Raw genomic sequence first — 25,134 nt, forward strand, 5'->3', positions numbered from 1 at the left:
AGGGTCTAGGCCCGAAACGTCAGCCTTTCTGCTCCTATGATGCTGCTTGGCCTGCTGTGTTCATCCAGCCCTGCACCTTGTTGTCACGATGAGGGACGACTTGCGTTTCTGTCGCACCTTCTTGAGACCTCTGTGCCTCCCAAAATGCCCGTGAGGTGTCCTTTCGAAGTGTAATGCAGGAAACGTAGCAGCCGGTTTGTGCGCAGCACGATCCCACAGACAGCGATGTGGTGACGACCGGGTGATTTGCTTGACCCAGCCAGTGCCATCACTTGGCGGAGGGCTGCGTGCGTAACGTTGGAGCGACACTTGGTGATCATCTGAAAACATCTAGCAATGTCTCCATCTGATTTCCATAGTCTCATGGTGACACTTCATCCTCTGCGCACCAACTTCCCCCTTTATTGATGGAAACGACAGAGAAACAATTCTTGTGAACTTAAAGCTTCATTAAGAAGGGCAATAACACCAGTCATCCAGAATCCCAGGCTAATGATCTGGGGGCAAGATTTCAAATCCTACAATGGCAGCTGGTGGAATTTATAGTCAGTTAATAAATGACAATTTGAAAGCTAGCCTGTGTAATGTTGACTAGAAAGCAATCATTGATTGTCATAAAAGGCTCATCTGGTTCATTAATGTCCTTTAGAGAAGGGAATCTGCTGCCCTTACTCAGACTGACCTACATGTGACTCCAGACCTACAGCAATGTGCTTGATTTTTAACTACCCTCTAACATAGTCTAGTAAGTTACTCAGTACACTGTGTAATTCCATGCCAGCAAAGTCAACATCCCTTGAAAAAACAAAGGGAAGAAATGTGTAAGGCAACAATATAATTAACTTAAGTGTTATGACTGTGTCCCCAAAGACTTCCTTACAAAAAAACAACTGTTTACCACAGATTTTGCTCTTTGTGATGACTGGTATGATGTCCCAAATACAACAGCGTATGCACACATGGATCACAGTAGCCATTTTTAATGACAATGTCCAAACCCTGCATTGGGAACAAACAGATTTAGGAGGCATGGTTAGTAAGTCTGCAGATGACATCCAAGTTGTTGGTATAGTCGTCAGTGAAGAAGGTTACTCGGAGATAGCAAGAACTGCAGATGTTGGAGTCAGGGTCAATACGTGTGGAGCTGGAGGAACACAGCAGGTCAGACAGCATCAGAGGAGCAGGAAAGCTGATTTTTCAGGTCAGGACCCTTCATCAGGACCGTGTGTTCCTCCAGCTCCACACTGTATCGAGTGAAGAAGGTTATCTAAGATTACAAAGGTTGGGCCATGGGCTGACGAGTGGCGGATGGAGTTAAATTTGGATAAAACACAAACAAGGACAGGACATCTACAATTAGTGGTAGGGCCCTGGGTAGTTTTGAGGAACAGAGGTAGACAGGGCTGTTAAGAAGGCATTTAGCATGCTTGTCTTCACTGCTCAGACCTTTGAGCACAGGAGTTGGGAAGTCGTGTTGAAGTTGTATAGAACATTGATGAGGCCACTTTTGCAGCACTGTATACAGTTCTGGTCGACCTGCTATAAGAAAGATGTTATTAAATTTCAGAGGGTTCAGAAAAGATTTACCAGGACGTTGCTGGGACTGGAGGGTTTGAGTTATAAGGATAGGCTAGGACACATTGTCTCTGGAGAGTTGGAGGTTGAGGGGTGATCTTATAGATGTTTTTAAAATCATGAGGGGCATAGATAAGGCAAACAGCAAATGTCTTTTCCCTAGGGTGGAGGTGTTCAAAACTAGGGGGCATACTTTTAAGGTGAGGGGAAAAAGATTTAAAAGGAACCTGAGGGGCAACTTTTTCACACAGAGGGTGATTTGTAAATGGAATGACCTGGCAGAGGAGGTGGTGGATGCAGGAACAGTTACAACGTTTAAAAGACATTTGAATAAGTACATGATTAGGAAACGTTTAAAGGGATGTGGGCCAAATATAGGCAGGTGGGACTATTTTAGTTTTGGAGACTCAGTCACGTGGACAAGTTGAACTGAAGGGTCTGTTTCCATACTGTATGACTCTATGACTTTGTTGCTGCTTTCATGATGTTGTTGAGGATTTAATGTTAGTGATGTCACTCCCCTACTCCTCTTCAAAACAGTGCCGTGGGATTGTTCACTCAATAAGGGGCTCAATAAGTTTAATCTCATCCGAAAGGCTTCAGTAATGCACGTGTGTAACAGCCCAGATACTTGTGCACAAGTCCTGGAATGGGTATTGAGCCCACAACTCTTCCATTTGAAGGCAAGAATGCTGCCAGCTGAGCTATGGCATATACTTCTGAGCAACTGTCAGTCCGAGAAGTGCTGCAGTGACTGTGTTCAGTCGATTTAACAGCAATCTTTGTACAAAGTTAAATACCATGCTTCTTCTGATTTTCTTGTGCTTCAAAGCATGTTGGTCCATTGCTAAGTGCTGAAACTCTTAAATTGTTAAAGCCTTTGCAATGACTGTCCATCTGTATTCTTTCAGCTAATTGTTTTCTTTGTACTTGCAGGTGGAGAAAACCAAGATTCGATCCATTGCTGTAAAGTAAGTTTTTTTTTAGTTTCTTTGATTTCACGTTGATGTGTTTTTCTATTTGTGATCAAATGCAGACTTGTTTATTGTATTTGGTTGAGGAATTATTTACGTTCTTTAAGGTGTCCAGGTAAGTAATGACACAAACATGACTCATGAATACTTGGAAGGCACATATTTGTACAAGTCATAAATGATCCAATTCAATTCCAATGCAACTTGTGCATTGTTTCATTTAACACTTTTTTGGTAAATTTACATCGACCACTGAAAGCAACCGTATTGGTTTCATTTAGTGAGCTGTAATGATCATCCTCAGGTCAGCCCTAGAGATAAACATGGAAGTAGAGGCTTTTTCCGTGGCTCAATATTAATGCACCCAGGTTTTAAATAGCTGTTGTCGAAATTGTTGTAGCATTTGTCCATACTAAAAACAAAAAATGCTGGAGGTCACAGCGCGACAGGCAGTATCCATGCAGGGAAAGCAAACTAATGTTTCAAGTCTAGATGACACTTCACCAGCTCTGATGAAGAGTCAATTAGACTTGAAATTTTAGCTTGCTTTCTCTTCATGGATGCTGCCTGACTCGCTGTGATCTGCAGCATTTTTTGTTTTCAGTACAGATTCCAGCATCTGCAGTAATGTGCTTCTACTCACCCACACGGGATTCGTGGAGAAATGTAGTCAGGTTTTGCACCATTAAGAAGATAAGATAAAGTGATCACAGTGAGTCCTGCACCTACACCTCTCCTTTAGTAATGCTGATGATAACATGTACTTAATATAGAACATGGAACATAGAACATAGAACAGTACAGCACAGTACAGGCCCTTTGGCCCACGATGATGTGTCAAACTTTTACCCTAATCCTAAAGTCTATCTAACCTCCACCCCTACCTTATACCATCATCCATATGCCTATCTAATAGCCACTTAATATGCCCCTAATGAGGCTGACTCCACTACCCTCTCCGGCAATGCATTCCACACCCTTACCACTCTCTGAGTAAAGAACCTACCTCTGACGACTACCCTATATCTACCTACACTCAGTTTAAAACTATGCCTCCTCGTAATAGCTACCTCCACCCTAAGAAAAAGTCTCTGGCTGTCTACTCTGTCTATACCTCTGATCATTTTGTACACCTCTATCAAGTCACCTCACAAAGAGAAAAGCCCTAGCTCTCTCAACCTTTCCTTGTAAGACCTTCCCTCCATTCCAGGCAACATCCTGGTAAATCTCCTCTGCACCTTATCCAATGCCTCCACATCTTTCCTGTAATGAGGCAACCAGAACTGGACACAATACTCTAGATGTGGCCGAACCAGGCTTTAGTATAGCTGGAGCATAACTTCACGGCTCTCGAACTCAATCCCTCTATTACTGAAAGCTAACACACCATATGCCTTCTTAACAACTCTATCCACCTGGGTGGCAGCTTTCAGGGAACTGTGGACATGAACCCCAAGATCCCTCTGCTCCTCCACACTGCCAAGAATCTTTCCGTTAACCTTGTATTCTGCTTTCAAGTTTGTCCTTCCAAAATGAATCGCCTCACACTTTTCAGGGTTAAACTCCGTCTGCCACTTCTCAGCCCAGCTCTGCATTCCATCAATGTCCCTTTGTAACCTAGAACAGCCCTCCGCACTGTCCACAACGTGACCCATCTTCGTATCATCCGCGAACTTGCTAATCCACCCTTCCACTCCTTCATCCAAATCATTTACAAAAATCACAAATAGAAGTGGACCCAGAACAGATCCTTGTGGTACACCACTCGTAACTGAGCACCATGTTGAATATTTTCTGTCCATTACCACCCTTTGTCTTCTAAGGGTCAGCCAATTCTGAACCCAATCTGCCACATTTCCCCCTATCCCATGCCTCCTTACCTTCTGCATGAGCCTACCATGGGGAACCTTATCAAACGCCTTACTTAAATCCATGCATACCATATCCACTGCTCTACCTTCATCCATGTGTTTGGTCACCTCTTCGAAGAATTCAATAAGGTTTGTGAGGCATGATCTACCCCTCACAAATCCATGCTTACTATCACGAATCAAACTGTGCCTTTCCAAGTGATCATAAATCCTATCTCTCAGAGCCCTTTCCAATAATTTGCCCACCACTGACGTAAGACTAACTGGCCTGTAATTTCCAGACTTATCCCTATTCCCTTTTTTGAACAAGGGAATGACGTTTGCCTCTCTCCAATCTTACGGCACTATACCTGTGGACAGTGAGGATGAAAAGATCATCGCCAAAGGCCCTACGATCTCTTCCCTTGCTTCCCATAGAATCCTTGGATAAATCCCACCAGGCTCGGGGGATTTATCTAGCTTCAAGTTCCTCAAAATTCCTAGTACATCGACCTCCTCTAGCCTACCAGCCTGTTTCACACTGTCCTCCTCTACAACTAGGTCCCTCTCAGTTGTGAATACCGAAGAAAAGTATCCATGAAGGACCTCTCCTATCTCTTTAGGCTCCGTTCCCAAATTCCCTATACAATCCTTGATCGGCCCTACCCTTTCCCTGGTCATTCTCTTATTCCTCACCTACATGTAAAAAGCCTTGAAGTTTTCCTTGATCTATCTCCAAGGTTTTCTCATGCCCCCTTATAGCTCTCCTTAGCCTTTTCTTCAGCTCCTTCCTGGCTAACTTGTATCCTTCTAGAGCCTTTTCCGTTCCTTGTTTCCTCAACCTTACATCAGCACCCTTCTTCCTCTTAACCAGTCGTTGGACCTCTCTTGAGAACCAAGGCTCCATCACTCGACCGCATCTTCCCTGCCTGCTAGGGACAAACATATCGAGCACACGCAGAATGCATTCCTTAAACAATTTCCATATTTCTATAGTGCTCTTCCCTGACAGCATCTGTTCCCATTTTATGTTACCCAGTTCTTGCCTAACAGAATTGTAATTACCCTTCCCCCAATTATAAACCTTACCCTGCTGTATGTACCTATCCTTTTCCATGACGATTGTAAAAGTAACAGAGTTATGATCGCTACTGCCAAAATGCTGTCCTGCCAACAGGTCTAACACTTGGCCCGGTTCATTGCCAAGCACCAAATCTAAAGTGGCCTCTCCTTGTCTATCTACGTACTGTGTCAGGAATCCTTCCTGAACGCACTGGACAAAATCCACTCCATCTAAATTATTACAACTAAAATGTTTCCAATCAATATTTGGAAAGTTGAAGTCACCCGTGACTACAACCCTGTGACTTCCGCACCTTTCCAGTATCTGCCTCCCAATCCGCTCCTCCACTTCTCTACAACTATTAGGGGGTCTGTAAAAAAACCCCAACAAAGTGACTTCTATGTACAATGAGAAACTGGAACTAACACATCACAGAGGCTTGGGAAGCTGGGTCACTGACTATATTCAAGAGAGAGATTGACAATGTTTAGGTATTAAAGGCATCAAAGGCAAAAGTAGGAAGGTAGCGTAGAGACAGAGGATCAGTCATGATCATATTGAATGGCAAAGCAAGTTCAAAGGGCTGAATGACCTCCTGCTCTGAGTTTCTACATCTCTGTCTAATGTTAGTCATTGCACTATATGCATGAATTGAACAGAACATTCCCACACCCACAACACAAATATCTTGAAGCAGACCCAAGCTGACACTGAGTATTAATGAGCTGGCGGGAGAGGCTTCACAGGACATGGGCAGAGGCGCTGGTAATGATGGTAATGTCGAAAGGCTAGTCATCCAGAGGCCCAAGTGAACGATTTGGCAACATAGGTTCAATCTCACAGGGGTTGCTGGTAGAATTTAAATTCAATGAACAGAATGTGGAATTGAAAGTTAGTCTTGGAAATAGTGACAATGAAAACACCATTGATTATTGCAAAGCACCCATTACTGACATCACTAATAACATTTGCCATCTGATATCTGATCAGATTTGTTGCTTCAGACCCACAACAGTGGTGGCTGACTCTGGAATGTCTGGGCATGGCCAATTAAGATGCACAAAAATTGTTGCTGGCAGAAGTGCCTACATCCCAAGAATGAATCAAGTTTACAAAAAAAAGGCTTATATTAAGTAGGAATGTGGGTTTGCTGGTTGCCTACCTATTGCTGGAGATTAGTCGGTAGTTACCGCAGTTGGGATTTTGAAACTGTCCTATCTTTTTAATGGGCCTGGACACTTCCTGAGGGAAGTAGTGGAAATGGGCCTTGAGGTCAATGAAAGGCCAACAATTGTTACTGCTGGAAGTGTCTCTAGATTGCGAGCCTGCTGGCTCCTTCCCAGTTTATCTCAAGGTCGGAAAAAACAACCAGAAATCATTGGGTTCCCTCCCCTTTATTGTTTGCCTTTTTCAAAAAGGGTTTTTCAGTTGTGATTGTTTGCTCTTTCATTCTATCTAGAGTATGGCATCCTGAGTGCCAAAAGACAATATTCATTCATTGTTTGTTGGTCTTATTACAAGGTTTGCATTTGCGTTTCACAAGCATTCTCAATTAAAATGAATACATTTATATTTGAAGAAAATACTTGGTTTAATTTGCCAGAGATCATTTCGACAGTGTGTGGCAAAATTGGTGGCAGCAGGTAGATGCCAAGTTTCATATCTGTTGTCGCCTCCATTCCCATTAACTTCAATATACTTGTCCATTTCGTGAATGTAATATGGTGCCAATCAATCACCAGAAAGTCAATAATCCCCCATCCCAACCTTTGACCTTATCTTGCTTTGGCCACAAAGCTGTCATAATGTTTAACTCTTGGCTGGAGTCGATGACAGAATATGTTGGAATCGTAGAGCCTTTACTCTTTTATTTATGAACATTTGAGCAGCACCAAAAATAAGATATGGCTTGTTGAGACTGGAAGCAAAGATTTGCATTAAATGGGTGTCAGAAGTGGTGAACTTCACGCGTCAGTTCAGGCCCATTTTGTTTTTGACAGGAGCAAATATTTGAGCTTGGGAAATCAATCATGAAATGTACGAGTTTGGCAGACTTTAAGGGATATTAGGAAAATAGGGACAACTTGTAGAAAATGGGCAAGCAGGTGGCAGATACATTTTCATGTGGGCAAGTGTAAAATAATGCACCTTGGAAGAAATGGGAGCACACTGTGATTGGAAAGACACTGGTGGGGGTGCACAGTTCATGAAATTAGGGGACAGAAAATTCCTTTAAAGTGGAAGTGAGGAAAGATAAAGCCTCCAAATAAAAACAAAGACCAATGGCTTTTGTGTTCCTAGGTAGAATATAAGACTCAAGAAGTATTGATAAATTTGTACAAAGTATTAGTTAGGCATCAATTAGAGAGTGAATGTGAAATTCTATGTGCCATGTGGAAGCAAGTACATTGAAGTCAGAGAGGATCATGTTGGGATGAGAAATTGTTATAGTAAGAATTAACTTGACATTGAAGGATAATTTCCACTGATCCAATGAAATACAAGAGGAAAGTTACCAAAGATTTTTAACATTTAGAGGGATATTGTGAGATGGCATGAGGAAAGATTATTTCCTCTATTTCATCAAGTAGTGAGGAAGGGTCATCACGAGAATGAGGAGTGATTGCTTTAGACAATGAGTGATTAAAGCAATGTTTAAGGTAAAAATGATTAAGTATTTGTAAGTACATGGTGGATTTAGCCAAGGGCTATCATAGAAATGATGGGCTAATTGGCCTGATCCTACATTGTAAGCTTATACTACCTTGCAGTGTAAGATTATTAGAGAGAATTCTGTTCATGTGGGGATTAGCCGAGCAGTGTGGGATCAGAATATTGAGGGACTGAACTGCTATCATGAAACAGAACTTATTTTTAATGAGATTATAATTCAAACATTGCTGATTTATTAAATACATAAATAGTTAATAAAGTTTCTCAATGTAGGTTGGCTGATTCCCAAGGTATAGAGACTACTCCTGGGTCAATTAAACTTTAATCCAGATCTCAGTTTTGAATGTATAATGACATGTGCCAGGGTTGCCAGGTTACACAACAGACGCATTTGAAGACAACTAATGCCATAGAGTCTCGGTTATCTGAGACCTAGCCATTTCTGATTGGTCACAGCTCACATACGTACAAACCAATAAAGTAATCCCATTTTGCAATATTAAATAGTAGGTGAGAGAGAAGGAGAAAACAATCCTTAAAGCTTCCATTGCTGCTGCCCAGCAGAGCTATTGGAGATTCTAATAAGACAAAGTCGGGAATCCTACAGTGTTCCATTGGTTTGGTGGCTCAGTGATTAGCACAGCGCCTGGGTTCGATTCCACCCTCAGTCTGTATGGAGTTTGTACATTCTCCCTGTGTCTGCTTGGGTTTCCTCCAGATGTTCTGCTTTCCTCCCACAGTCCAAAGATGTGTGGGTTAGGTGGATTGGCCATTTGAAATACAGGGCTATAGGGTAGGAGGAGTGGGTTTGGGTGGGATACTCTTATAGAGGGGGTGGAGTGGACTCAATGGGCCGAATGGCCTGCTTCCATGCTGTAGGAATTCTATGACGATATGAAGAACATAAGAATTCGGAGTGAGAAGGGACAGTTCAGCCCTTCGAACCTGCTCTACTGTTGGATACGAACATGGCTGATCTGATCTCGTCCTCAAGTCCAATTTCCTGCCCAGACTCCATAACCTTTCTCTACTATAAGTTCACACTTGATTGTCTGCTCAGCAGCTCCCTGATCTTAAAAAGAAAGGAATAAAAATCTTGAATCTCTGGGCTTCCTAAAGCACGCTGCAGCCAATGAAATGCTTTTGACATTTGAGCACTGCAGTAATGTTATAATAAAAACAAATATCTGTGGATACTGGAAATCTGAAACTAGAACAGAAAGTGCTGGAGCAGGTGTGGCAGCATGTGTGAAGGGTGAAACAGAGTTAATGTTCCAGATTCCATGACCCCCAAGCATACAAGATTGTATAAAACACAATGAATAATCCAATAGTATGCTTTTGATATTAATTGAGGGATGAATATTTGCCAGGACATTATTGAGACCTTGCTCCCCATCCTCAGATAGCGCTGTGCCATCATCTGCTTCCATCTGAAAGTACACACCAGGACTCCATTTAATGTTTCATCCAAAAGATGGCACCTCTGATAGTTCTGTATTCCCTCACTCCTGTGGCAAAGTGCCAGCCTAATTTTATGGCCAAGGCTCTGGAATAGGTCATGATCCATGCCACAACCTTTTGAATCTGAGGGAGGAGAGTGTCCATCTTTATTGTCTCTAACCTCTCAAAACATTAAGTTCTCTGTGCCCTTCCAATCTGCAAGATCTCCCGCTTCACTACCAGATGCCTTCACCTGCAGGACAATAAGTTTAGGAATTTTGGGCCACATATATAAGGAAGGATGTGCTAAGGAAAGAGGGGATCCAGAGGAGGTTTACAGGAGTGATGACAGGGATGAAAGGCTTGTCATATGAGGATTGGTTGAGATTCTGAGTTTGTATCTGATGGAGTTTAGAAGGATGAGGGGGATCTGATTAAAACTTACAGAATACTGACAGGCCTGGATAGGGTGGACATGGAGAAGATGTTTTCAAGAATAGGAGCTGAGGGCTGAGCCTCAGAGTCAAGGGACTGCGATGTGGAGGAATTTCTTCAGCCAGAGGGTGATGAATCTGTAGAATTCATTGCCACAGAGGACTGTGGAGGCCAAGTCATTGAATGTATTTAAGAGAGGGATAGATAGGTTCTTGATTAGTAAGGGGATCAAGAGTTACAGGGAGAAGGCAGGAGAATGGGACTGAGAAATATATCAGCCATGATCAAATGGTGGAGCAAAGTCAATGGGCTGAATGGCCTAATTCTGCTCCTATATCTTATGGTCTTATGAATTCTCTCTCTTAGCCTCTCCCCATCCACCTTCCTCCTTATTTAAGAAGCTCCTTTGTCTAAATTCCCGGTCCCCTGGGCCAATGCCCTTCTCTATCCGGATGTCAAGTTTTTGTTGGTCATGATGTTATGAAACACCTCAAGGTGTTTCGCTCCATTCAGATCCAAGTTCTTGCTGTTGGAGCACACTGACCTTGGGCTGACATTTTTATCACTCCAGTTTTTGTTTGAGGAAGAGGAGCGTTAGGAAGAACCCAGGAAATATCCTCACAAAAAAGGGAGGTAATGGAGAGGGGCCAGACACATTTGCATCAAGACATTTGATCAATCAATGATCACTTAGGGGTCTCAACTCACTGGATATTGGCAACAGGAGCCACCCCACTGCCTTAACTGCCCCCGACCCTTCCCCACACATGCCCACTCTATTAAAATGTCCGCAGATCCTGAGAGTCTGGCACTTGCCCTTCCAGCAGCAGCCACACCCTGTCCTGTGGCGCTGCTGAGCATAAAAGCTGCTGACTGGATGTGTTATAGCGTCCAGACCCGAAACATCAGCTTTCCTGCTTCTCTGATGCTGCTTGGCCTGCTGTGTTCATCCAGCTCTACACCTTGTTATCTCAGACTCTCCAGCATCGGCAGTTCCTACTATCTCTGACAGGGTGTGTTGGCAGCTCTCAGTCAATGGGACTCCCACTGCAGGGCTGTCATTCCTGGGGAATACACGGAAAATAGGAGCGGGAGATTTGGCACTTTGAGCCTGCTCTGCCATGCAGTGTGATCATCCAACTCAGATGCCTGTTCCCGCTTTTTCCCCATACCCTTTGATCCACTTAGCCTTAAGAACTATGTCTACCGCCCTCTTGAAAAAAACAGACATCCTGCCTTTGGCCTCACCATGACCTGATTGCTGTGTGATTCAACAGGCCTTCATGAAAAGAGCCTCAATTGACATTCTGCTTTTGGTGAGTTGCAGCATTGTGTCTCATAGATGGTGTGTAGCAATGGTTCCTCGAAACTGCCAAGGTTCCACACAGCATTAATTTCCCAGGTCACAGAGCCCTGGAAGGAAGTTTAGAGGGAATGCTGGTACATGCTGTTGGCAGTGAATGTTTAAGGTGGTGGAGGGGCACCAATCAAGCAGTTGTTTTGCCCTTCGCATGGCATTGAGCGTCTTGGGTATTGCAGGAGTTGCACACATCCAGGTAGCTGGAGAAATCCAAGCTAAATTGAGGAAAAAGAGAATGTAAGCTGGGATGAGACACCAGTCCAATTCCTTGACTGAGGAATAGTGTATGGTGGCCGGCACAGGTTGAACAAAGGGTTATATCTATATCAAGCTGTTGTGGATAATGATCAAATAAAGAAAAAAATGAATTTCAGTTTTAGCAGCATTAAGATGACAATTCTAATTTCACACTCTCAAATACCTCGTACACTTCAAGTAATGCAAACACTTAGGTTTATTGCTGTATAAATATGATTAAATATTCCATTAAAGGTTATTTTACTAACGTGTGAAGCTGTATCTCTCAATCTTTGACTGGTCGATTATATCATTCAGGGATTATCTGTCCCTGCAATCATTCTACATTTGCTGTGAAATCACAGCCATTATACTGATATATCAAGCTAGCTAGCAGCAAGTAACTCAAATGCTTCCTCACAAGAGCAATTGCCAAATAAACTGATGGAATTTGATTGTGTTAATGTATCATTTGCAAATATAGTTTGCAGAGACTGATGACATTTCTAAATGCTGAACGTAAAAATAATACCAATACAAATGGGCATTCGAAGCATCAGACCTGTTTATTAAGCATTTTCCCTCCTCCACCTTTTTATGGCATAACTTGTCCATTTTGAAATGAAATGTAAAGTTATGAAATAACAACCCATTTTGAATAGGTTTTATGTAATTTTTTTTACATAGTTTAATATTCGAATTGTGAAGGAAGTCAAGGCAAACATGTTGACCTTAAGAGGTAGCTCTGAATCTTGACTTCAGAGAAAACTGCTTACAAAGATGTAATGATCTCCATGGTATGGGTTTCCTCTTCCCAAACTCAGTCTGATTCTGTGATTATCAAGTGGATTCTGATGAACAGTACATGTCACATCATCAAATAGGCAAAGCAGCCAGTTACACTCACATATTCTTACAGACAGCAAAGCAAAGGATTAAGCAGTGATCACCCTTCATTTTTTATTAACAGTTCACAGAAAGAAGTGTAAACACAGCAAACATCTTGTTGAATGAAATTTGCCATCTTAATTTTGTTCATGACATTTTACAAAAACAAAGATAGTTGCTCAGGGCCAGTGAAGCAGTTTATCAGTAATTATGAGCTTTGTATGCTGATTACACCTCATTTAACGAAGTGTGACCTTTTCCAGTGTTTTTTACAGAGCAACTAAGAATGTAAATGGACACGTTTTTGCCAGTTCAATGACTTCTTTTTAACTGCAATTCAGGAGGGCCTCAACAAGCTCACTTTGAGGAAGAGCAAATTTTGAGACAGCAAATTCTGAACTTCACTGTTAAACTACGCATGTGCAGACTCCACAAGATGTTGTCTGATACAAAAGAGTAATGATGGCAAATGATAGCTGGGTCATTGCTGTTACAAAATCTGGGCTATTAAGCAGTGATTGTAATATTTCCCACAGTTTCATATCATTTTGTCTATGTTTATTTTGTGTCTCTAGTGATAACCAAAATATCCCTCAAGGTGTGTCAGAGAGTTGTGATTAGCAGGAAAGGAACATGGAGCTGTTGGACATCCTGCGAATGAGTCAACTCAATGTTTTGGTCAGAGAAGTTACTCAGAGGGCCAGAGAGAGCCTTATAGAAAGACAATAAAGAGGGAAGGGTTTATAGAGAGAATTGTAAACATGCAGACTATGTGGCTGCAGGTATGAACTGAGAGAATGGTAAAGGGTAGGGAGGATGCACAAGAGCGTTTGCAAAGAATGGAGGGATCTTGGGGATTTGTTAGGATTGGTGGTGTAACTAAGATGGGGAAACAGAAAAGCTATGTCAGGATTGAAACACAAAGCTGGGAGTTTGAAATTGGAGGCTGTTACAAGGAATTAGGAGCCAATACCAACCTGCAAGAGCAAATGTGACATAGATTTAGGATGCAGGCAATAAAGCTTTGAATGAGATTGCATTCATGGACAGTGGGAAGTTAGCTGTTGGAGTTTTGGAATAGCCAGGTCTTTTGCTTGATCCCTGAGCTAACTGCAGATGTTGCAATGTCCTTGTACATTATGGTTATGACCAGAGTTTGGGGAGAATCTGCAAGTGATTATGGTTCCAGGCAGACACCCGAAATCCTTAAGCTCCCAAGTAAGGAGGTATGAGCTCACTCCCCTTCTTTATTCAGTTGTGCTGTCAGTTGCTTGCAACAAGGTTAATTTATTAAGGACAAAAACAGAAATTGCTGGAAAAGCTCAGCAGGTCTGGCAGCATCTGTGAAGAAAAATCGGAATTAATGTTCTTTTGGTTTCTAATTTATTAAGGATTCTTCCTTTGAGGATACCTCAGTCCTAGACCAAACTAATTTACGGTTTAAAATGAGCCAATGCAACCGGCTTTCTTACATTAACAAATAAATGAGTTTATTAGATGTTAACTGCAAAAAGAAATAGTAATGCATCACACATAAACGAAGATGTGTCCAAAAAAAAAATAACAGGCATTCAGATCAGTCTCTGCATCATTTGTGAATAGGAGATAGTGGAATTTTGACAATTGAACAATCAATTTTGAGATTAATGTTTTTTGCTGAATAGTTGAGATTCTTTTGTCCTGTTTCCATTTGATGATGGTTGCTTGGCAACACTCAAAGCAAGAGTCCTTTTTGTCCATTTTCCTTCTGACTGCCTTGTTGGCTGGTTGGTTTTTAATACTCACAGCAAGGCAATCCTTTTGCCTGCAATACTGGGGTGGTTTGTTGACTGTGACCATCACAACACATTAATGTTCAAGCCCAGGCTCGTTCACACAAACCTCAGTTCAGCAGCATGCAGGAAGCTAATGGCCCAGTGGCATTAATGCTGGATTATTAATCCAAAGATATAGCTCATATTCTGGGGATCTGGGTTCGAATCTCGCCACGGCACATGGTGGAATTTGAATTCAATAAAAGAAATCTAGAATTTGTAGTCTCAATATGACCATGAATTCATTTGATTATTAGAAAAACCCATCTGGATTACTAATGTCCTTCAGGGAAGGACACTGCCATCCTGACCTGGGCTAGCCTATATGTGACTCCAACTTGGTTGATTTTTAATTGCCCTCTGGGCATTTAGGGATGGATATAAATGCTGGCCTAGGTAGTGACACCCTCATTCCATGAATGAAGTTAAAAAATGTATCTTCTGCCATGAGTGCACCCACACCAGGGTCACGGTTAGTTTTTAAAACCTTTCTTTTTGTATATTCCTGGAAGGACAAAAGGTTTGCAAGATGTGACTTTCTGCCAAAAGGAGGTCAGCCCCTTCATTATCTCTTCCTGTTTTATCCCTCTCTTGGCCTGAAGTCTCCCTAACACCTTATAGGTCAATATTCTACTGGCCCCATACAGGATATTTCCAGACAGCACTGAATTTACATCCACAGTCTTTTCGTGTCTATAGCAACCCTCTTGGCTACAACTCATTTTTGAGTTTAATGTTGAAAATGTCCACAGGACTTCAGGATTCTGATCAGTCATCATAGCATGATCCATCATGTCATCTGGTGCTCTCTTAGGTTTATGTTCTGATATCTGAATGTTACATGAGAATTGAAGATTAATCTGAAAGGAATCATGGAAAAATATCATTAGCAGTAAATGCTGCAGTGAAAATACTTGACAGGATTGCCGCTGGAGATGAATAAAAACTGATGCTTCAGATTTTTCAGTACTAACCATATGTGTAATATCACACATATTAATGAAGAAAAATTGTTATTAGGCCATATGTGATATTAAACTTTTATAAATGTAATTTGGCCAACAGCCATATGTGCTTATAAAAATTCATCGAAGACTACTGCACTTTTGACATTCGCCAGAACCAAGTAAATAGTCACTTTTGTTGCTGAGGAATGAGCCTTAGTTTTTACACAGTAGGATAGCAACAAGGAGGTGTGACCTGCATGTATATTGTGTCTTTCACTGCCTCAAGAATTCCAAAAGTGCTTTCCAGCCAATGATGCACTTCCAAAGTTCAGCCGCTGTTTAGTGTCCAAAGTGCGATGGTCAATTCAGTCACAGCAAGCTCCCACAAACCACAGTGAAATAAAACATCTCTGTTAGACATTGGCTGAGAAATAACTATTGCTCAGGACACTCTGTTTCTTCCTTTGATAGTGCTGACAATGCCCAATTTCATTGCCTCATCTAAGAGCCGGCACCCCAAACAGTGCAGCACTCCCTCACAGCCATGTTAGAGTAATTGTCCAGATTATGGGCAAAAGTGGAACTTGGAAGAGTCAAGCAAGCTCCCCACTGAGCTACGACAGCTAACAACAGGCAGTATTTCCGCTCACTGTGTGACACAAACTTCACTAAATGCAAGATTATTTCTGGCTAATCGCAAAAATGCATTTTGATCTGTTCTGCTCCTCTTATTATTTTTATGCAATTAATAGCATCTGACCTGTTGCTTCTAAACTTTGGTTTGCCTTTTTGTCTGCGTTGCCAACACTGACAACATGACTGTTGAAAGATGAAGTGCATTAGATCAGCTGAACCTTTTCCCAATTGCATCGCAAGAATGTTCTTGCCCTCTCACTGTCAGAACACTCTACCCTGAGTGTTTATTTTCAAATTGAGCTTAAACATTGAAAAGAAGACCATTGATTATTAAATTTAATCTCCTTTCCTTTGCATTCCCATCCACAGCTAGTACAGAACTGGCAAGAAAAATATATCTATTATACAGTTATATCTATTACACAACTGACATGAAAAGTTCCTGCACTTAATTGTATGTACTCATCATCTGCAGTGTAAATTTTAAAATGAAGTTCTAACCTTTCTCTAACAGCAGGTTTTTGGTATTTGATAAATGGGAATTCAGATAGCCCAGTAGATCCCTGTTTAATGTATGGTAATTGTAAAGTGATGTCAATTCTTCCAACAATCATAACAGTCATACTTCACCTATTTGTGAAAAACTAGTTGCTTCTGCTCACAAAGGGTCACTCAGTTAACTTAATGCTAATACATTCCTGCGTATTGTTTGTGTGCAAGGTGCTCATATCTGTAGGTCCATACGATGAATGGTTAGCTCCACCAGTTAACAACCGTTGCGCATAAAGCAGCCAGACCAATTGAAACCAATTCGACAAACTATCAGTCTTTCCATTAGGAGGCAGATGGAATGAATCAGTGACTAGGTGAAAGTCCCATTAAATTGATGTGTCCATTGATCAGCAGTCTGCTTTGTGTTGAGACGTAAAGTTTGCCTCCCATTGTGGAAGCTGTCTGCTGCTTTTGTGAGCTTGGGCAATAAGGACCCTTCAACCTGTTTGATCTCACAATTCCATATTACTGACCTCCACATCTTCCAGTTACAGCATTGGGCAGACTCTCAAATCAGCACAGTATCCCTGCCTTGATTAATCTTTCAGGCAACATGCTCCAGCCTCTGTGTTTCTTTCCAGTTTGTTCTTGGGTTTCAGTCAATGTTGGCAACGTAGTGTTCGCTGCTTCCATGCTGATACAGTGAGATGTTGGTGAGGGATATCATCCTTGGGTGAGAGGTTTTGCTGCTGACATTAATGATGTGGAGGTGCCAGTGTTGGACCGGGGCAGACAAAGTCAGAAATCACACCACACCAGGTTATAGTTCAACATGTTATTTGAAAGCACAAGCTTTCAGAGCGCTGCTCCTTCGTCTGAAGAAGAAGCAGTGCTCTAACAGCTTGTGATTTCAAACAAACATTTTGGACTATAACCTGGTGTCATCTGGCTTCTGACTTTGCTGACATTAAAGCAGAGAGGAAAGATGGTTGGAAAGGATAGTGCTGAGCAATAAGCTGGAACTCTGAGGTGAGGGAGTGCACAGAAGGAGGACCAAGAGCATGGAAGGACAGAGTCCTTAATGCTGCGTTTGTGGTTTTTACAATTTCATTAGGAGATACACAGGAGCAAACTCTTGATTTGTCATTGGATTGACCTTGACCACTGCTATCCAGTGACGTAGCTGGTACACTAAGGATTAATTCTATCCATTTCTGTTTAGCCTGTTTATACTACTAGAGTATTGAATTGGTGAAAACCAGGCTGTCAACTCCAGGCAACTGCAGTTGATGGCACAGCTTTCCAATATCCTTCACCTACATCAAGCCCTCTCATTCCCCTGAGCACGCCTCACATCAAGAAGTGTTAAGTGAGCAGCATTGTGTTATGCTTCCTGAACAGTACAGAGAGGCTGCTACACCTTAATCTAATGAGGTATAATAATTACAAGGTATTAAAAGTAATCCAGTACTTCATTGGAAAAAATAATAGTAAGGTTCATTCCTATGAAGACACATCTAGAACTCCATTCTCATTGCCCATCAATGGTTGCCTGAATATTGTTGGTGCAGAAGCTTCATATGTTCTACAGAGAGTGTAAAATAATTTATTCTGCAATTTCCTCAGGCAAGTTTCTTGATTTAGACGTATGCGCACTGGTAAAGGTCCTTGACATTGCAGTGTCAATTACTGTTGTTCTGACAACTGAACTTGGGATATTGTCAATTTATTAACAAAAGGAGTTCTCAAATATCCTCCTACAGATGAAATTAATTCCTTCCTTCGTTCTGCTTTGTTCTTTGTTTTGTAATACGTTTTGAGAAGTAATTATGCAAAGGAGAATTTATGATTCAATGGTGAAAAATGACCCTGTTTCCAGCAAATGTAACTTAGAAACAAATTGCAACTCCTTGACTTTTAGTCATTACAACAATAACCACACTTCAAAAACACTTTGTTGTCTGTAAAGTGTTTTGGAGCAGCATGCAGCCACAGATGTTGCAATGGAAATGCAAATACTTCCAATCCCTTCTTTTTAACAAAGTGAATGCTCGCAAGGCTAGGAGTTTCAAATGTGACATCACTTAACCAGACCAGCAGAAGCTCCATGGTTACCTTTGCCTTGGCTACTTCACTTCGATAATACCTGCTTACTGCACTCATTTAAATAACTTGAAAGGATGGAAAATCATGGACTGATTTCGTTGAATTCCAGCATCAAGACACAGCATCACGCCCAAAAGATGTATGCCCGTGTGTATAGAGATAGTAGGAACTGCAGATGCTGGAGAATCTGAGATAACAAGGTGTAGAGCTGGATGAACACAGCAGGCCAAGGGTCTAGGCCTGAAACATCAGCTTTCCTGCTCCTCTGATGCTGCTTGGCCTGCTGTGTTCATCCAGCTCTACACCTTGTTATGCCAGTGTGTATACTTCACCAGAGGCCCCTCAACCGTACTCCATGTACTTCATTTCTACATATCGTCGTATCTCTTTCTACCTTATGTTGCAACTCACAAGAGAACAGTCAGAATGTAAAATTCACTGATATCTTAAAAGTGAAGCAGGCAGGTTGTCATAATAACCCACCTGGTTCATGAATGCCTTTTTTCTGAAGGAAACCTATCATTGTTAAAAAGAGACATGACAATGAAAATTTACATCTCGTACTTATCCGGACTGCGGTACAAGAAACCAAGCTTGCAACGGGAAGAACAATTTTATAAGGATGAGAAAAGGGTGCTGACTGGTTGGACCATGGTTGACCAAGTGCAATAGCCATTGACTGTCAATCTTAGTTGATTAAACTAAGATGCATTCCCATGAATCATAGAATCCCTACAACATGGAAACAGGCTATTTGGCCTGTCAAGTCCACACCGATCCTCTCAAAGAGCATGCCTTCCAGACCCACCCGCTACCCTGTCCCTGTAACCCTGCATTTCATAGAATCCCTACGGTATGGAAGCAGGTCATTCAGCCCATTGAGTCCACACCAACCCTCCAAAGAGCTTCCCACCCCACACCCCTGTAACCCTGCATTCCCTATGCCTAACCCCACCCCCCTAGCCTGCACATCCCTAGACACAGTGGGCAATTTAGCATGGCCAATCCACCTAACCCTGTGGAAGGAAACCCACGCAGACACAGGGAGAATGTGCAAACACCACACAGACAACAGTCTGAGGATTCGGGGTAGACGATTTAGGATGGAGATGAGGAGATACTTCTTCACCCAAAGAGCAGTGAGCCCGTGGAATTCATTACCACAGGAAGTAGTTGATGCCAAAACGTTGAATGTATTCAAGAGGCAGCTGGACATAGCACTTGGGGCGAATGGGAGCAAAGGTTATGGGGAGAAAGCAGGAATAGGCTACTGAGTTGGATGATCAGCCATGATCGTGAAGAATAGTAGAGCAGGCTCGAAGGACTGAATGGCCTCCTCCTGTTCTGAGCTTCTATGTCTGTGTCTAACAGTCACCCGAGGCCGGGATCGAGCCCGGGTCCCTGATGCTGTGAGACAGCAGTGCTAACCACTGAGCCACCGTGCTGCCAACATGGATGTAGTGTTGTCATGGTGGAGAGCAAACCAGCAACAGTTGATGCAAGATAGTTGCTAATCGAGATAAAACCCGATCGAGATTCACAAAAAGCTATTTCATGCGGGGCTAGCTCACAATCTGAAATACACAGCCACAATATTGGATAAGGAAAGGTAAGAGGATGCTCGTATTGGATCATGAACTGTAACATTGACTAATTGGGCTGAATGGCCATCTTATTCTGTGTAGTTTCACAGTAACAAAGCTGACTCACAGTCAGGTCAGCAACACCCACATCCCGAGATTGAATCTTATTTTTTAAAAATACGTGGGTCAGTGCCACATTTATCGATTTCGGTCTGACTGCCCACTCAAGCACATACACCACAACAGGCTTTAACAACACCCTGCAAACACAGAGAAATGGATGTATTAAGGAAATTTACTTCAAATTGTTTCCGGAGTTGTAATATAGCAGGGCAGTAATCAAATTGTACCTCATAACACGGACTGTAAAGAATGTGATTAGCAGCGACAGTGAAGATTGCAAGCTGAATTATCATTTGATAGCTTAGTCACACACATTTTCATAAAGCAAGATATAAGTGCCCCAAGGTCATTGCTAGCAAGTAAATTAGCATATCAGGGACTTAGGCTTACACAGAGTGAATTATGGTATAGATGTGATGCTCCGAAGCATCTGTGCATCACAAGATCAATTATTTATACACCTACTGAAGTGTGTCTTGGAGAGATTTCCTCCAGTTATTCTCAGCACATAATTTACAGACTTTTGTATCAGCTTGCAACACCAGTGTGTAGGTGTGAGATTCTAACACTGGTTACTTCTATAATAACATATCACAACTCTTAATATAATGTTTAATAAACAGATTCATTGACTTTAACTGAAATGCAAGGTAATATTTTTCTCTGTGTTTTGGTGTGTAGGGTGACACTAATCTCAGACCTCAGAGCCTAACAGGCTTTGTGCTTAAATCCTCTACGTTGTACAACTGTGTCAGTCAACTAGGTCTTCTTAGGAGACCCTCACAAGAAATAAGTATAAAATACCTGTAATGGACACATTGAGAAGTAATAAGTTCCGTAGCATGGAGACAAAGCTGGGAAAGGGGAATATGGAAATTCCCTTGAAGAATTAATAAAGACCAATTCAACGAAGCAAAATGTGCAACCTTACAGCACAGAAGGAAGCCTTTGCATATTGTGCATATTCTGGCTCTTTGAAAGAACAACCTCAACAGTCTTACTTGGCTAAGATAACAAGGTGTAGAGCTGGATGAACACAGCGGGCCAAGCAGCATCATAGGAGCAGGAAGGCTGACGTTTCGGGCCTAGACCCTTCATCAGACCACTCTTTTGCAATCCGCCTTTCCCTTTTCAATTTCATATTGAATTTCCATTTGAAAATTATAATTGAATCAACGTCTATCTTCCTGTCAAGTTCCTGACCAGCAGATCTTGTTGCGTTAAACAACAATGTCATCATTGTTACCCCCACCTCTCTGACTCACCAGCCAGTCACTCGCTCCATCCACCTCCCCCACACCAATTCTTTCGCCAATAGTCTTACAAATGACAGAAAAGTACAGAATTGTAACCTTTGGGCAAGGAAAATTCTGCACAATCATTCACCCTGATCTAAGTTAGGCAAAGGCCTCTTAAAAAGTTCAAATTGGAAGAGTCATTTGACGCTAACATTGCGCAGAAGTGCAAACGTAGGCATGAGCAGTCAGTGAAATTATATTGTAGAAATGACCATCATTTGGGCAGGCTCTTTTACTCAATGTTCTCTCTCGAGAAATGCACAGTTGACTTTGCTACAATAAAAATGTATGAGGAGGGGTCACTGGACCCGAAACGTTAACTCTGTTTTTTTCCTTCACAGATGCTGCCAGACCTGCTGAGCTTTTCTAGCAACTTTGCTTTTGTTGTTGTGTGAGAATAAAAATCAGGATTGTCCACTCTCATGAAAGTGCCCAGTGCAGCTGTGCTCCATTTCCATGTATATTTTTATGCTCCAATGTAAAAATAACAGAAATGAGTATAAAGTGTGAGCCTCTTAATTCACTGATACTACACCCCATGCTATCCTAAACAGGCACTAGCCTACAGTGTTGACTGGGATTCTATTTGCTAAGGGTTCCAGTGATATTCAGCCTTCCCATTGGAAAAAGGAGGCAATTGGTCAATTTAAAGTGTTACCATGATTTGTACGTCTGAGAGTGGCCAATCTGTGTGTTTAATATTTTACCCCCCTCCTTCTGGAGTAATGGGAAGATAAAAGAATAGAATGGAGGTGACTTCTACCCTGAATGCATTGGGTTGGTGAAAGACCCCCCCCTACTCAGTGTAATTGAATGGACCATCACTTCCAAACAGTTTTATTCTGTCCTGAGGATGTAATAAAAGAAAGGCTTGCATTTATCCTGCATTCTTATGATGTCCAGATGCCTTGAAGCACCATCTAATATAGTTCATCCATTTTGTGAAGTGCAGTTAATGTCGTAATGTGGAAAATTCAATAGGCAGTTTGTATCCAGCTAACTCCCACAAACAGCAATGTGATAGTGATCACATAATTCGGTTTCTGTAATGTTGACTGAGGATAAATATTGACCAGCGCAACAGGGAAGGACTCTGTTACTCTCCTGTGAAACAATTTTCTGGGAATTTTAATATCCACTCAATGTATATGGGGTCTTGGTATAATATCTCAATGTAAATGCTCCATCAGTACTGCACTGAGGTGTCAGCCTTGTTTCTTGCATGAAAGCCCTGGAGTGGATCCTGAATCCAAACCTTGTGATTCAGAGGCATGAGTGCCACTACTAGAGTCCAGGGTGATACCCAGAATATTTGGTAACTAGGTGCAGGCGGTAAAATGGCCAGCTAGCACCGAGGATTTTGGAATCTTCAGTGTCAAACGCCCTGCAGAGCTGGGTAAGTCACATGAGGGTCAGGTCCATTTAGTGATGAGAAGCAGCTTCACAGAACTTGAACTATCCATGGGAGCAGGAATCACATTGTTGGATCACATCCAGCTGGGAGGCCACAACAAAGGCACAGAAAGACCTTTGTTGTGGCCAGGGGACAGATTCTTCTGTGTAACTCATGTCTTCCTTACCAAGAACCATATGTGCAACTTAATCAGTATCGTGGCCTGAGTTTTGTTTATGGTAACCATACATGATTATAACTAATACCATCTTTCATCAGTTGCTTTTGAAACCAGTTTGACCACGGGCCATTTAATGAAGATATGGAAGTAGCAGCTTATATGCGACAGAGGAAGCAAGCACACATCAAGTGTAACATTCACAAACATAAGCTGCAACCTTTGCAGTGGTTTTTTTTTACAATTTGTTTTTATTTATTTTTTAAAAACAATTTGACTAATTATTCCAAAATCGCCGCTAGGCCCCTGCGCCTGCACAGGTGCTACCAGTGAAGGTTTGGATCACTTTAGGAAACTGGCTCGCAAAAATGTCATTTTGAAGGTGACTTCGAATGCAAAAAGGTTTGCAAAATAACGACGCCTGCGGTACATTTTGGGGGTCAAAGGGGTTCATCTTTTGCGCATGCTGAGATAGCTTTTAGGAATTATTGAGATAGTGTCATTTCTGGGAGTTTACTGGCACTGAGTTCAAGCATATTGTGTGTGTGGTATTTCAGAGGTACCAGGGTTATTTATAAAGTGTAATGGGGAAAGAGGTTTTCCTGCTGTTAGGTGTGATTTATCAAAGAATCTGGGAGTGATTTATTGGCAGTACAAGTGTAATGTAAAGGAGGAATTGACTGTAATTCAGATCCTCCGTGGCTGGCTGCTGCTTTCAAATGATGTTGGCTTCCTCTTTACCCATATCCACTCTTTGTGCCACCTGGAAGTGGCATTTGAACCGTTTGCAGACTTTTTTTCATGCAGTTTTAAAGATTAGAAAGAAATATAATCTCCCTCTTTAAAGTCAGTTACCAGAAAGTCACATAGTCTGCTATTTCGCACCAGCCATTGTTAGCCACTGACAGTCCTCAGTAGTAGCTATTCATCCTCCTAGCCAGATCATTATCCACTCCTTTGTCTGTCTAGATGCTCTTCTGCCTCTTTATCCCCACCTATCGATTGCCCCTTACCAGCTCCTCTACCCTATCTTCTGCACCTAAACCGACATTTTCCTAACTACCGTCAAATACTGAGGGTCAGTTGACCCAAAATGTCTCTCTACAGATTGCTGTCCACAGATGCTACCAGACCTGCTGAGCTTTTCCAGCAATTTCTGTTTTTGTCTCTGATTTACAGCATCCGCAGCTATTTTGGTTTTTATTTAGTAAGTGTGATCATATGGACAGACATTCAGACCGATCTAAGTTCAATTGTCCTGAAGGATGTAGATTTATTTACTGCATCGTTCAGTCAAATAATTACGGGATTCTCACTTACAGTATGAAAGCTCATTGTATTTGTTGCTGATCCTGTGAGAAAGACCTGACATTCATAGTAAAAACTAGTGCATAGAAATTAATTTCATGCAATGATCCATCAGTAATATGGAAAAACATGTTGTAGTCAATACACATTTTATTCACTAACTAAGTGGCTTACTATGTAATTTCAGAGGGCAGTTATCAAATTACTAGTTACATGTAGGCCAGACCAGGTAATGATGACATATTTGTTTCTCTAAAGAACATGAGTGAACCAGATGGGATTTTACAGCAGTCCACTTGTTTCATGATTACCATTGACAATTCCATCTTTCTCATCCAGCAATTTAACCATTGAGCTCCCATACCTTGACAACACAAATAGCATGGAGGGATAATTACTATGTAATCATGTCATGAAATGTAATAGTGATATGTATCAATCAACTGTTGACAAAATCAACAAGAAATCAATCAGGAATCTGAAAATTTCATGGACATATGATAGTCACTGTCGCAGAATCCCCACAGTGTGGAAGCAGGCCATTTGGCCCATCGAGTTCACACCGACCCTCCAAACAGCATCCTATTCAGACCGCACTCTGCTGCCTTGTAACCCCGCATTTCCTATGGCTAACCCACCTAACCTGCACATCCCTGAACACTGTGGGCAATTTACCATGACTGATCCACCTAACCTGCGCATCTTTGGACTGAGGGATGAAACCGGAGCACCCAGAGAAAATCCAGGCAGACTCGGGG

General features: G+C 41.9%; 1 protein-coding gene across 1 annotated transcript in view; it reads left to right on the forward strand.

Moving 5' to 3' along the window:
* LOC109925026 (AF4/FMR2 family member 2-like) overlaps positions 1-25,134 on the forward strand; it is a 138,465-nt gene that overhangs the window by 25,842 nt on the left and 87,489 nt on the right. Inside the window, exon 2 of the mRNA XM_048605261.1 lies at positions 2,512-2,546. Coding sequence (XP_048461218.1) covers positions 2,512-2,546 — 35 coding nt within the window. The remainder of the gene's footprint in view (positions 1-2,511; positions 2,547-25,134) is intronic.

The sequence above is a fragment of the Rhincodon typus genome, chromosome 14 (assembly GCF_021869965.1).
Source record: "Rhincodon typus isolate 14 chromosome 14, sRhiTyp1.1, whole genome shotgun sequence".
NCBI classification, from domain to species: domain Eukaryota; kingdom Metazoa; phylum Chordata; class Chondrichthyes; order Orectolobiformes; family Rhincodontidae; genus Rhincodon; species Rhincodon typus.